Genomic DNA, 15338 nt, shown 5'->3' on the forward strand with positions numbered 1-15338 from the left:
ATGCAGCTGAAAGCATCCTTTTAAGAGCTGCGCTAGAAGCAAGAAGGAATTAACAAGACAGCAGCTGATAAAAGCTAAGGAGACTTCCACTCCCAACTGTCATATTTTTGTGATGATAAACAGTATGCAGAGCAAATGCCACTGTACAGAGTTATTCCAAGAGAGATTTAAAACAATAGAAGTAATTGGGGGGGAAAAAAGAATCGTCTATATTTAGAGCAAGTGTGAAAGAAAAGTGTAAATAAATTATTTAGCTCTTTTCATATGTATATACAAAGATAATATTGCTCTCTCTCTGAGAATATCACAGTATCACCAAGGTTGGAAGAGACCTCACAGATCATCAAGTCCAACCCTTTACCACAGAGCTCAAGGCTAGACCATGGCACCAAGTGCCACATCCAATCCTGCCTTGAACAGCTCCAGGGACGGCGACTCCACCACCTCCCCGGGCAGCCCATTCCAGTGCCCAGTGACTCTCTCAGGGAAGAACTTTCTCCTCACCTCAAGCCTAAATCTCCCCTGGTGCAGCTTGAGGCTGTGTCCTCTTGTTCTGGTGCTGGCCACCTGAGAGAAGAGAGCAACCTCCCCCTGGCCGCAACCTCCCCTCAGGTAGTTGTAGACAGCAATAAGGTCACCCCTGAGCCTCCTCTTCTCCAGGCTAACCAATCCCAGCTCCCTCAGCCTCTCCTCGTAGGGCTGTGCTCAAGGCCTCTCACCAGCCTTGTCGTCCTTCTCTGGACACACTCAAGCATCTCAATGTTCCTCCTAAACTGGGGGGCCCAGAACTGAACACAGTACTCAAGATGGAGTCTTCCACATTATTTCCTAAAAACAGCATAGCTGACATTTTTAAAAAGTCAAGTCTAAAACAGCTTATATTTGAAGTGGAATCACAAGTGACACAGCAAGTGGGATAGCTTTAATACCTTTAAATAGACTGCTGTCTTCCTTCATTGCATAAGGAGTGAACCACTACTGTTAACGATTTAGATGATGCTATTTCAAAAATACATGAACACCAATGTAGTTACAAAGCTAATGTGAGCAATTAAAGGAAATATCTGCAGAACTGCACCTATTGAATGTCTTAAATTTCTCAAGGAAGCATCAGAAAACATAGAATGAACCAGGTTGGAAGAGACCTCCAAGATCATCCAGACTAATCTATCTCCCAGCCCTGCCCAGTCAACCAGACCATGGCACTAAGTGCCTCATCCAGGCTTTTCTTCAACACCTCCAGGGACAGTGCCTCCACCACCTCCTTGGGCAGCCCATTCCAATGCCAATCACTCTCTCTGTCAAGAACTTCCTCCTAACATCCAGCCTATACTTTCCTCGGCACAACTTGAGATTGTGTCTCCTTGTTTTGTTGCTGGTTGCCTGGCAGAAGAGACCAACCCCCACCTGGCTACAGTTTCCCTTCAGGTAGTTGTAGACAGCAATGAGGTTATCCCTGAGCCTCCTCTTCTCCAGGCTAAACACCCCCAGCTCCCTCAGCCTCTCCTCATAGGCTTTGTGTTCCAGGCCTTTCACCAGCTTTGTTGCCCTTCTCTGGACACGTTCCAGCACCTCAACATCTCTCTTGAATTGAGGGGCCCAGAACTGGACACAGTACTCAAGATGTAGCCTGACCAGTGCTGAGTACAGTGGAAGAATAACCTCCCTTGTCCTACTGGCCACACTGCTCCTGATGCAGGCCAGAATGCTATTGGCTCTCTTGGCCACCTGGGCACACTTAGCTTTATCGCTCAAGCAGGAGAAAGAATTATTTACAGAGGCTGACATTCGTCTGGTGATAATACTCCATGCTACAGGCCAATGCTTTTTTGAGAGAGATGCTTGTAAACAAACTCCTTGACTATTATATTAACTCATAGAGTGGATCCTATGCTATGAGTTATAGATATCTGCAGGCAAGAAAGTTTTTTAAATCTTCACTATGTGGAAAGTTATTCCACATGAACAAAGTGTCCTTTATAGCATGAGATTACCCAACAGGGCCTGCTGGGCACTAAGATCTGTAAAAGAAAATGTCATTCCTCAAATATTTTACAGCTATAGACAGAAGGGTACAAATCTTTCTCTCTTTTTCAGCAGTTCTTAGTTTACCTTTAGCAAAAGACAGATAGATGTACTAAATAAATAACAAAAATCAACTGAAATTGGGCAGGAAGAAAATCTGCCAGTGAGGGGAGAAAATCCATCATTTTAACTCTAGAAAATTTCATCTCTGGAAAGTTTTATTCAACTTTCCTTTTTTTCTTTTTTTCTCCTATAAAGCTCTGTTCAGACTATTGCAAAGATATTCTTCACCAGCTGACTTGGTCTTTACAGTCTGAACAACGGAATGGGAACCATGAAGCTCTAAAGTCTAAATCAAACTCAATGCCTTGTACATGTTTCAGAAGTCTGAATTTCCTCATCCCTGAAGCATGAATTGCAAACAAGTTATCTTCAAAATTGTTACTTGTTGGGCAATAATCACAACCAAGGAAAGAAAAAAGGTGTGTAATAAGCAAGTCCATTCTAGACTTAAAATGTACTGGGCAATCAGCATTCAATTAAATCTCAGTACACAACTGTAAAGGATTAATGCATCTTAAATAGAAAGGAGAGAGTGAACTCAAACCCCACAGTGTGATAGTTTGAAGCTAGCTAGAATGTTTTGGTGAGAAGAACTAGATCATAGGCTGTGAAAGGAAAACAATGGTGATGTCTACTTCCCTCAGGAGTCTTGCTGAACAAGAAATGAAAGCATTAGATAACACTCTCACCATTTTGGCTCACTGCCTTGGGCTGCTGGCTGAGCTGCATCTCCCTAACCTCACCTTCCATTTGGCCTAACCCACCTTTGCTTCTTAACCTCTTGGCCAAACCTCTATTCTTCCTTAGGACTAGGGTAAGGTTGAGAGGGGCAGGGGGAAGGTGAAGGGGTGGTTGAGAGCCCTTCCTGGGGACTCAGGTCTCTGGGAGGGCTGTTGCGTTTCTGTATTACCTTTTACCGTGTCTATTTCTGTCTATAACTGTATATACTGTAAATATCTGCTTGTATATTGTGCTAGCTGTAAATAATAAGCTTCATTCATATTCCAAGAGCCGATTGAGTCTAGTCTGGGTATTTCTAAAGTGTGGGAGGGTGGGGAACACCCAAACCATCACACATTGAAACCATATGGACATTTTAAATCTTCACAGATACTTCTCTCCCTTGCTTTCAAAGAAATCTCTGAACAAGATGAACCTTCATTGTTATGATTGTCCTACTTTTACAGGAGAGATTCTCCACTCAAAGGCTGCATTAGATAGGTAGAAAGATAAATTTCTTGTATATTTCTAGGAGATAAAGATTAAAATCACTTATATCTCACTTGCCTCCTTTTTCAATAATAAAAAAAGCAATCTTGGAGTGTTTTAGCAAAAGTATATACCAAGGTACATGCTGTAGATACATGTCTGTGAATCTCTACAGTTTAACTATTTAGATTATGACTATATTCACTATGACTGTATCTTGCATGTTTCACAGAGGCTCGAGAGGTACTTCAGGAAACCCTCCACAGAACCAAACAAGGCAATTTAACGAACAGTGCGCTAACAGAAACAATAAAGTTGCATGCTGCCCTTGAGATGGGACTTCCATCAAGCTGCTTAAATATCTGTCCTTCACTAGTCCCCATTTCCCACTCAAGCTGTTCATCTCTCCATGATTATCCATTCAGAAAATATCAAACAATTATCTGTAAAATACTTCATTTGGTAGCTTCATTTTCCAAGTGCAGACCAAAGTCTTTTATTGCCACAGGGAGGTCATCCTGCCCCTGTACTCTGCACTGGTTAGACCACACCTTGAGTATTGTGTTCAGTTCTGGGCCCCCCAGTTTAAAAAGGACGTTGAGATGCTTGAGCGTGTCCAGAGAAGGGTGACAAGGCTGGTGAGAGGCCTTGAGCACAAGCCCTATGAGGAGAGGCTGAGGGAGCTGGGATTGGTTAGCCTGGAGAAGAGGAGGCTCAGGGGTGACCTTATTGCTGTCTACAACTACCTGAGGGGTGGTTGTGGCCAGGAGGAGGTTGCTCTCTTCTCTCAGGTGGCCAGCACCAGAACAAGAGGACACAGCCTCAGGCTGCGCCAGGGGAGATTTAGGCTTGAGGTGAGGAGAAAGTTCTTCACTGAGAGAGTCACTGGACACTGGAATGGGCTGCCCGGGGAGGTGGTGGAGTTGCCATCCCTGGGGCACTTCAAGGCAAGTTTGGACGTGGCACTTGGTGCCATGGTCTAGCCTTGAGCTCTGTGGTAAAGGGTTGGACTTGATGATCTGTGAGGTCTCTTCCAACCCTGATGATACTGTGATACTGTAATAGTTATAAAAGAATGGCTGCAGTGCACTTTCTGGAAGATTCAAAGCCACCTGTACATCAGAAGGTCATATCCAGCCAGAAGAACAGAAGATTGAGTCAGTGCTTCCTTAAGGAATGCTTGCACACATACCTGACTAAATGGAAATCCTATATTTGAGAAACAGAAATCACATGCAAGAAACAAACACACAGACATGATAACCAAAACGGCGACTCTGGATTGTTTCTCCAGTGCTAAGCATGGAAGCTTTCTGCTTTCCTTGCCATTTTACTGACCTTCCTCTGTGGTGCGAGCAGACTTGGATTCGCTGTCCATTCCTTGGAATTCATTGAAGTAAGGGCGAACCTTAATCTCATAAGTGACTCCCTTTTTCAAGCTGACGAGGACGGCGCTGCGCTCGGTGGGGACTTTGACCTCCAGATTCTGCCACACAGCTGGAGAAGGCAAGCCGGACGTCTGGCGATACATCACACGGTAGCCCTGAATGAACTGGGATTGGCGGTCAACCTGGAAATGGCATTAAGGAATACGGCAATAAACATAGTAAGGGAACTGTGTAAAAAGAAAGCAAAACATTTGCTTAGACTATTTTTTCTTCTTTATGAAAAAAGAGAAAATTATCAGCTGATGTGGATAATGAATTTGGAAATCGAACTGACTGCTAAAGTCGCTGTTAAATGTCTGCTAAAAGCATTTTTCATAGAATTGCAGAATCAACCAGGTTGGAAGAGACCTCCAAGATCAGCCAGTCCAACCTAGCACCCAGCCCTAGCCAATCAATTAGACCATGGCACTAAGTGCCTCAGCCAGGCTTTTCTTAAACACCTCCAGGGACAGTGACTCCACAACCTCCCTGGGCAGCCCATTCCAATGCGAATCACTCTCTCTGGCAACAACTTCCTCCTAACATCCAGCCTATAATTCCCCTGGCACAACTTGAGACTGTGTCCCCTTGTTCTGTTGCTGGTTGTCTGAGAGAAGAGACCAACCCCCACCTGGCTGTAGCCTCCCTTCAGGTAGTTGTAGACAGCAATGAGGTCACCCTTGAGCTGCCTCTTCTCCAGGCTAAACACCCCCAGCTCCCTCAGTCTCTCCTCCTCACAGGGTTTGTGTTCCAGGCCTCTCATCAGATTTGTCACCCTTCTCTGGACACATTCCAGTATCTCAACACCTCTCTTGAATTGAGGAGCCCAGAACTATAGGATATTCCTATTTTACTTTCACCAGATCTATGTGTCATGACAAGTACCACCCTAAATCATAAAACAAGGCTCCACTTCTTCAACAAATCCTGCAAACAGAACTTTGGCATAATGTTTACTGCATGTAAACTCATTAAGCACATCTTGGCTACTGATGTGCTGAAACAGGAGAAGATAATTGAAATAAATTCTTTTCAGAAAAGAACAAGTCTTTGAAGATACCCTACATGCTTTCAGTTAGTCCATTATTTGGATCACAGTTCATCTTTTCATGAGATGATCAGGAAATGAAAATAAACAGAAGACAGATGCAGAGAAAACAACTTCCAAGGACATGTGTTGTTTCTTTTGTTCACAGTCTAAGTAGTCTCTTTGCATCCTGGAGTTGTGATGTTCTCAGACCATCAGATGGAATGTTTGGTTTGGTTTATATTTTCTTTGTTGCTAGGAAAATACAATTCAAGATGGGACCATGCATTAAAGTTAAACAAGTCTAACCTATCATAGCTGTAAATAAGATTTTCATTTGAAGGAGAAACTTAAAATGTATTTGATCTTGGAGAGCTTGAATGCATTTTTTTTTTCTCATTGGGAAAAAGAAGGCACAAAGCAATTCAAGCTATCATGGTGTTTGCATGATGTTTGCCTAAAAAAAAACACCCCAAACAGTCAAAACAAATGGATGGATAAAATCAAACAAACTCCAGCTGCTTCTGTAACCATCAAATAAAGAGTCAAAGTAAGTGCAGCAGAAACAAGAAGTCTATTGTTTTGGTAAATCTCTGGGTTATAACTTCAGATTCAACAAGTAGGATTTCTCTTCTGACAGTTTGCTGGCTCAAAGACATTTCAGAATTAAGAGATACATTTGTTGGACTTCTCTTAGGATGAAATGAGTTCAAGGCTGAAAACACAAACTAGGGTCTACTGCACTTCTGTAATCTTGTTACAGTTTACTGAGGCATTCAGAGGGGACACAGATCCTTAGACATTAAAAGGCAGGGCAAGCAAGAAGAAAGCTTTATTTATGAGAGCAAAGCAGAAATGTCTTTCATCAAAACTGTCACTGTTAAAAACCTTGCAACATATGTTACAACAACATTAAGCTTGCATTTTATAAACTTCCCCACATTCACTTTAAGTGAATTTATGCACTGAAAGAGGGACATAACTCACAATAATAGCTTGTTAATACCGAAAGAATCAAGCTGTGTTTTTAAGAAGAACATTAAGCAGCTGTTTCCAGATGAAGGGAGTCTGTAAATCAGGGTAAATTGTTTTATCCATGTTTGACTTTGATTAACTAAATGTTTTACGGACGTGAAGACTTTATGAACCTCACGTTTACTACAAAAAATCAGCAAGAATAATGCTTTTGTGCACTTTGTAACACAGATTCTCAGCCTAAACTGCAATCTAAGGCCATGAAGTTTAATAATCAAATACTGTGTTTCATTCCTGCCTAGCTACACTCAAAGGCAGTATAACTTTGTTAGAACTCTCAGTTTTGTCTTTTAGGCTCCACTGACTGCTGCCCAGTGGAGAAAATTCAGAATTAACTGAAAAAAACAGTGAAAAAAAACCAGTGTGGAAATTGTTTTGTACAGCATACCACAAACACAAATGCAGCCATCAGTTTACTGAGAAATGGGAACCTAGAGATACCTGTACTGAGCTAATTTTGAGTCCATCACACTGTCATACCTACAGGTAATACACAAATGACTCATGTAGCTCTTTTTCTCCTAGAATTCCAACTTCCTAGTCTCAAAGATTAAACAATGCAGCAAACACTAAAATAGAAAGCAGCAGTACAACAAGGTTGTCATGCATTGGTACACTATAAGCTGCCCTGATTCGAGGCCTCATAAAACTTTTACAGAGATTTAAGTTAGAATTTGATTCTAGAATCGTAGAATCAGTCAGGGTTGGAAGGGACCACAAGGATCATCTAGTTACAGACCCCCTGCCATGGGCAGGGACACCCTGCCCTAGTTCAGGCTGGCCACAGCCTCATCCAGCCTGGCCTTAAAGACTCCCAGGGACGGGGCCTCAATCGCTCCCTGGGCAACCCATTCCAGGCTCTCACCACTCTCATGCTCCATTATTTGATAAAACAATGTTCTAACTTCTAGGTACTTTTTCTTTCTTTGTACATAGTTGCCACTTCACTACATAAAGCACTTAGCATTACTACAGAGATTGCAGGAACTGTGAACTGAATATTGGAATAAGAGAATATTTCTAGTCCTCTTGTGACTTGAATTTGTGCATCCACTCAAAAGAGCTGTGACAGTTGCTGGTCTAAAGATACACTTTCTCCCTCAAACAACAGATGACAGAAATGCATATGCTCCTTTGAAAGGCAAAAGAGAGCAGTTCCTGGGTAGGTTCTGCTCGGCACTGACCTAATGCTTTAAGGCAGCCTACAAGCATAACTGGACCTGCATAGAATCAACCAGGTTGGAAGAGACCTCCAAGATCATCCAGTCCAACCTATCACCCAGCCCTAGCCAATCAACTAGACCATGGCACTAAGTGCCTCATCCAGTCTTTTCTTGAAGACCCCCAGGGACGGTGCCTCCACCACCTCCTTCTCACCCTATTTTATGATGAACATGTAGTGTGGAGGTACCTATACAACTGCTAACAGCTCTCCACTTCTGGCAGAACAGGAAACTCATTTTCCCTGATTTTCAAATCTACACAGAAGCACACTTGAACGTGTGACAGGCTTAGTGGCTGTTACACCATTTGGTTGGGCTACTAAGCGATTAAAAAGATGGTAAGAAACTCATAATGTAGTTTATTCTGCAAACATAAGATTGTTTCAGGCAAACACAGGCTGCTATTCTGCACCCTAAAGACATTTTGCAATACGCTCTGTAGTACGTAAATTTCTACTCCAAAATACTCTGCTCCCACAGCAACACCCACAGCGGTTCTCCATCTGGAAGCAACACTCTGCTCACTGTGATGACCTCACTAGTGCAGGTTCTGTAATCTGTGGAAATTCAAACAGCAGCAGTATTTAGCTGCCCACGTTAACCAGACAAAAGATGATGATCATATACTGGAAGACTGTCTAAAGGATTCAACTCTTGAAGTTTCCATTGGAGCACATTCACTTAAAAGAAATGTCAAACTAAAAGACAGAGGTAAAGAGATTATCTTTTGGTCTGGTAGCCTTCTAGAAGGCAGTCAGGATTTCAAACCAACAGTTCTTTTTCCATACTTGTGCTAGTTTGAAGCAGGCTAGAACGTTTTGGTGAGCAGAACTAGATTACAGGCTGTGAAAGGAAAACAATGGTGATGTCTACTTCACTCATAGGCTTGCTGAGATGTATAGGAGCAAGAAATAAAACCATAGATAACCACTCTCGCTTGGGCTGCTGGCTGAGCTGCCTCTTACTCTCTAATCTCACCTTCCATTTTGGCCTAATCCACTTTGCTTCCTAACCCCCTGGCTGAACCTCCATTCTTCCTTGGGACTGGGGTAAGGTTGAGAAGGGTAGGAGGAAGGTGCAAGGGTGGTTGAGAGCCCCTCCTGGGGAATCAGGCTCCTGGGAGGGGAGTTGTGTTTCTGTATTACCTTTTACCTTGTATATTTCTGTCTATAACTGTATATACTGTAAATATCTGCTTGCATATTGTGCCAGCTGTAAATAATAAGCTTCATTCCTATTTCCAGAGCCAGCTGAGTCTAGTCTGGGTGATTTCAAAGTGTGGGGGGGTCAGGGAACACCCAAACCATCATATAAGGTTTCAATGGTATGAATTTAACGAGACTTAGCAACAGACAGTGAATAAAACAGAAAGGAATGTTCAATAGCTCCGTGAAGAAGAGATCCTGTAACTGTAATTACAGTTACACTTTAATACTTGTGCACAAGAGGAATAAACATAAGTGACAGTGAAAATCTAACACTTTTTAACACTGGCTTTTTAAGCCTGACTTTCTTTTAAAATAGACAAAACACCTGTGCATAAGTATCTATATATCTGAAAATGAGAAAACAGCAGCAGAGAATTAATGCTGAAGTTTTCAACTCAAATTTGAAAATAAAGTAAGCCCCAAACAATTGCAGTTCTGTCTGAGAAATCAGTGTTAATTTGCTGGCAAGCAAGATGCCAGAAACTCAGTAATCAAGGACTTTCCTTTGGCATTCACTCTTTGAATTGCAGAAAGTCAACACAAAAAGTCTTTCAACTCTCATGACACTTTTGTCCTTTTGTATGATAGGTGCACTGTCTAACCATTTTATATCAACAGCGTGGACTTTATTCTCTGGATAGAGTGGTGTTTTTCCTAGAGACTATGGTTAATTAATTGGTTTTGTTCCTGTTGCTAGAAACTTTCTAATTAGCTGTTCCAGAGATCTTTTTCTGTGTCTTTCTTCCCTTGGGCAATTCCAAAATGACTCTACAGAGGCCTGTATGCTTGTCAGGTAGCAGAGGGTCATTGCTTTGAGGGACCTTTCCAATGAGTTGATATCCATAGCAACCCTAACAATTTACCTTTACCTTACAATCTTTTAGTCACTTGTTACTTGTTCAATAGGGGCACCAACAGACTCTTATAGATAGATATTCATATATTTACATTCACAGCCCCCCTCCATATATATAAACACACACATAAATACATGTAGATATGGGCTGCCCAGGGAGGTGGTGGAGTCCCCATCCCTGGAGGTGTTCAAGAAAAAACTGGATGAGGCACTTAGTGTCATGGTCTAGTTGATTGGACAGGGCTGGGTGCTAGGTTGGACTGGATAATCTTGGAGGTCTCTTCCAGCCTGGTTGATTCTATGATTCTATATATTTTGATTGCTTTGCATAAAACCAAGTACAGTTTATATAGGGCCTTCCTTTTGTAGTATGTGCTAAATCAGCAGCAAACCTATCACAGAATCACAAAACATTAGGGTGTGGAACGAACCTCAAAAGATCATCTGGTCCAACACTCCTACCAGAGCAGGATCACCTAGTATAGGTCACACAGGAATGTATTCAGGCAGGTTTTGAATGTTTCCAGAGAAGGAGACTCCACAAACTCTCTGGGCAGCCTAAGCCAGTGTTTTGTCACGCTCACAGTGAGAAAGTTTTTCCTTATTTTTATGTGGAACCTCCTATGCTTCAGCTTGCACCCATTGCCCCTTGTCCTGTTATTGGACATCACTGAGAAGAGCTTGGCTCTGTCCTCCTGACATTCACCCTTCATGTATTTATAAACATTAATGAGGTCACTCCTCAGTCTCCTCTCTTCCAAGCTAAAGACACGCAGTTCCCTCAGCCTTTTCTCATAAGGGAGATGTTCCACTCGCCTTCATCATCTTTGTGGCTCTGTACTGGACCCTTTCAAGGAGTTCAAGACAGACACTTCTTGAACTGAGGGACCCAGAACTGGACACAAAATTCCAGACATGGCCTCAACATGGCAGAGTAGAAGGCAAGGAGTACCTCTCTTGACTTAATAACCACACCCTTTCTAATACACCCCACGATCTCACTGGCCTTCTTGGCCACAAGGGCACATTGCTGGCTCATGGTCAGCCTTCTGTCTGTCCCAGGTCTCTTTTCCCTACACTGCTCTCCAACAGGTTAGTCTCTAGCCTGATACAAAGGGTTATTCTTTCCCAAATGCAAGACTTCACACTTGCTCTTGTTGAATTTGACTAAATTTTTCCCTGCCCAACTCTCCAGCCTGTCTAGGTCTCACTGAATGGCAGCACAGCCTTTTGTGTGTCGGCCACTCCTCCCAGTTTTGTGTCATTGTCAAACTTGTTGACAGTGCATTCTGTTCCCTCATGCAGGTCATTGATGCCTATGGAATTCTATTTCTGATAGGTGTTGAATGCAAGAAATGCCCTGATAGAGCAACTGCACAAATGTGATAACAATTGCTGGCTGCTGACATCCCAAGTTTCTAAACTCCTGACTCATTTGCTTGGGCAAAAGGGTTTGCTACAAAGACTGGTGAGCCTGTCCTGAAATTATGTAGCTGAAACAGACAACACTTTACAATGGCAAGCTGCATACTGACATCATTAAGGGCAAAATGTGATGACACATTTACTAAGTAATCTTCTAAGAAAGACCAAATTGTGAGTTTCTTTATGCATTCTAATCTGCCCCCTGACCACTGAAATCTGTCAGAACGAGGGTGATGCATAACTCTTAATAAATATGACTGAGTTATGCAAGAAGCAGCACTAATGCTTATAATCCACAATCTATGACCACACTTATACACTGTATCATTCCCTGTGTGGACTGACCTCTTTGCAATGCTACCTGTAGAAGAAAAAAAATATGAGTATTCTGAATGCTTCTTTAGCAGAATTCATAGAATCATACAACCAACCAGGTTGGAAGAGAACTCCAAGATCAGCCAGGCCAACCTAGCACCCAGCCCTGCCCAGTCAACTAGACCATGGCACTAAGTGCCTCAGCCAGTCTTCTCTTGAACACCTCCAGGGATGGTGCCTCCACCACCTCTCTGGGCAGTCCATTCCAATGCCAATCACTCTCTCTGCCTAGAACTTCCTCCTAACATCCAGCCTAGACTTCCCCTGGCACAACTTGAGACTGTGTCCCCTTGTTCTGTTGCTGCTTGCCTGGGAGAAGAGACCAACCCCCACTTATATAATAAAACTGTTTCTGTGACAGGCAGTGCAGCGCCCTGGGAACATTCTCCTATGGTTACAAACCCCTTACTTCAGAACTCAGGAAGGGAAAAGTAGCATTTTGAAAGCCAAATGCTATAGCAGAAATTCTACCCAGTAGTTTGACCTCTCAAATAGAAATATTTCTAACCACTGTCAAAAAAGATTCTGGTCTTCCATAATAAAAGGATATCCATTGATTGTGGGCAAGACTTATCCCAGAAAACCAGATGCTACACAGTGGATGAGGCGTCAGCACCATGTGCTTCTGACTTCTCTACAAGTGCCCTACAGAAAAGCTATTTTTGCATCTTACAGTTGCCAAATGATAGGGTGTTGTCAGAAGTCGCTCTGCCTTGAAGTGGAAAGTGCTTTTTCCTACAGCGGTTTCATGTTGATATTTAACTCTGATTAATTTTTGACTGGCATATTAGTGAGTCCACAGATCAATTATCCTTTTGATTATGATGTTAAGTATATTCTTTCTATAATATTTTTCTAGTCAGAGAGCTAACTCTCTTTGAGCTGAAGACTTTGAACCTGCCTGACTTGAAAGAAAAGACATTTCATTACCACATATACACCTGTAAAATATTAGTATATAAAAGTGCTCACATTGGGGTCAATACTTGTGCTAGTTTGAGCCTAGCTAGAATGTTTTGGTGAGAAGAACTAGATTACAGGCTGTGAAAGGAAAACAATGGTGATGTCTACTTCACTCATAGGCTTGCTGAGATGTATAAGATAAAGAACATAAATACAGGTAATAGAATCACTCTCTGGGCTCTGTGGGCTGCACCTCTCTAACATAACCTGCCATCTGTGTGACTAATCCATCTGCTTCCTAACTCCCCTGGCCAAATCTCCATACTACCTTAAACATAAGGCAAGATCTTGGGTAAGGTTGAGGGGTGGGAGAAAGGTGGAAGGGTGGTTGAGAGCTCCTTCTGAGGACTCTTTTCTGGGAATCATAGAATCAACCAGGTTGGAAGAGACCTCCAAGATCATCCAGGCCAACCTACCACCCAGCCCTAGCCAGTCAACTAGACCATGGCACTAAGTGCCTCAGCCAGGCTTTTCTTGAACATCTCCAGGGACAGCGACTCCACCACCTCCCTGGGCAGCCCATTCCAATGCCAATCACTCGCTCTGGCAAGAACTTCCTCCTAACATCCAGCCTGTACCTCCCACAGCACAACTCAAGACTGTGTCCCCTCGTTCTGTTGCTGGTTGCCTGGAGAACAGACCAACCCCCACCTGGCTGGCTGTTTCTGTATTACTTTTTAACTTGTATGTTTCTGTATATAACTGTATATACTGTAAATATCTGCTTGTGTATTGTGCTAAGCTGTAAATATAAAGCTTCATTCAATTTCCAGAGCCACTGAGTCTAGTCTGGGTGATTTTCCAAAGTGTGGGGAGGCAGCTAACACCCAAATCCTCACAATACTGGAGGTTTTTAGGGTAGTAAAAACCTGACAAGATAAACAAGCAACATTAAAGTACTCTGAAGGCAATAATAACAGAAGCCTTACCGTCCAAGTGACTTGAACTGTCGTGGGTGTCAGCACAACAGGATTATGCAGTCGTACAATGACATCTCCCAGTTCCTTCTGCACTTGCCTGTGATCCACACCTTGTGCTGGTGGGCTGATATCTGCCAGGCCAGGCACACACATGAAAGCATTATTTTAATGAGGAGAATAATACATGACATCAGTAAGAATTACTGAGCATCTCAGTAATTTGATTCAAACTCCCCCTTATAGTACTGTTCTAAAACAATGCAGCACTGTAGTTGAAACACAAATTCCAAACCATATTAAGAAATGCAACAAACTATTTGCCTTTGGCAACATAGGAAATAGTGAAATGTAAAGATGTCCAAATGAATATTCAGACTTGATGGCAAAATTTTTTCAGATCTGCTAAGTGATGTGAGAGATGCAACATTCACTAGTTCCAAAATACTCAGATAATACTGTGTTGTCCAGATGTCTGGAACCAAATTGGTTAGTATAATTGAAGAAAATCAACAGTTTTGTTTGCTTCTAAATTAGAGCATACATGACATTAAGTCATTATGTTTCCAAAACTTCTCTAAGCTTCTTCTCCCCACATGCACTCAAAAAACCAAACACTAAAAACAGCATTTTCTTCCACAAAGCAAATTTTCTCTTTACAGATGTACAATAATGAAATCTCATGCAAACATGAAAAAAAGTAATGAAGTTATGAAATCAGACTTCTTCTGATCTAATATGAAGCAAACAAAAACAACACTACAAGAAATAATACATTCTTTTTTAAGATTGTGTCAAAGATTCTTTCAGTGTGAGGGAAAATCACTTCTTCTAGTCAAAAGCTGAAGGAATATGACCACCTAATATAGATCTCTGGAGAACTGTGACTCTGTCTCCAGCATCACATGTGGTCGTAGTACACAGTCCTTAGGTATTAGGCACTATATTTGGTTTATGACATTGTCTTAAAGTGAGTGTATTACCTCTGCTAAGTAGGAACTGCAAATACAAAACATGTCAGAAAATGGAGAGGGAGATGTGCTATGTGTCTTTCTAGTGGTAAGTGCCTGGAAATCATACTTCTCTCTTACACTGCATCAGGAGGAGTGTGTTGTGCTACAGCTATCACCCTGTGTGCCATGGCACATCACTTTCTTCTAACACAGGAACTAATGCACTTTCTAGGAGCCAGTGAAGTCCCTTCACTGGATCTTCCAAGGACCTCACAATGCCATTCTCAGTCAATAGTTTAAGACTTTACTATGTCAGTTTTCTATGTGGCTTGCATAATACATATACTGACTACTTTTATTGGAATTTGGTTGGAATTTTTCCAGAAGGGGATTTGGAACACAAATTGTATTCTAAAAGGTCAAATTAAATGTGGTTATGTCTGTATAGGCATCTGGAATAATGCTTGGTTTTTCTACTGTATTCACTAGGCAAAGACACATTCCCTCTTTCTGGATCAACATCATGTCCTTGTGAAGTGAATATATACATACAAGGATATATATATATATTTATTTATATCATGTGATTTTTACTATTTTATCTCCTAATTATTATTTAGAAGAAGTAATAG

General features: G+C 42.0%; 1 protein-coding gene across 15 annotated transcripts in view; it reads right to left on the reverse strand.

Moving 5' to 3' along the window:
* Positions 1–15338, reverse strand: part of ROBO2 (roundabout guidance receptor 2) — a 1176697-nt gene that overhangs the window by 88366 nt on the left and 1072993 nt on the right. For all 15 annotated transcript variants that reach the window (XM_064152296.1, XM_064152297.1, XM_064152298.1 and 12 more), the window contains 2 exons: positions 13766–13887; positions 4636–4867 (listed from right to left, as the gene is read on the reverse strand). In XM_064152296.1, the coding sequence (XP_064008366.1) occupies positions 4636–4867; positions 13766–13887 (354 nt within the window). The remainder of the gene's footprint in view (positions 1–4635; positions 4868–13765; positions 13888–15338) is intronic.

This window comes from Pogoniulus pusillus, chromosome 12 (genome assembly GCF_015220805.1).
Source record: "Pogoniulus pusillus isolate bPogPus1 chromosome 12, bPogPus1.pri, whole genome shotgun sequence".
Taxonomy (NCBI): Eukaryota; Metazoa; Chordata; class Aves; order Piciformes; family Lybiidae; genus Pogoniulus; species Pogoniulus pusillus.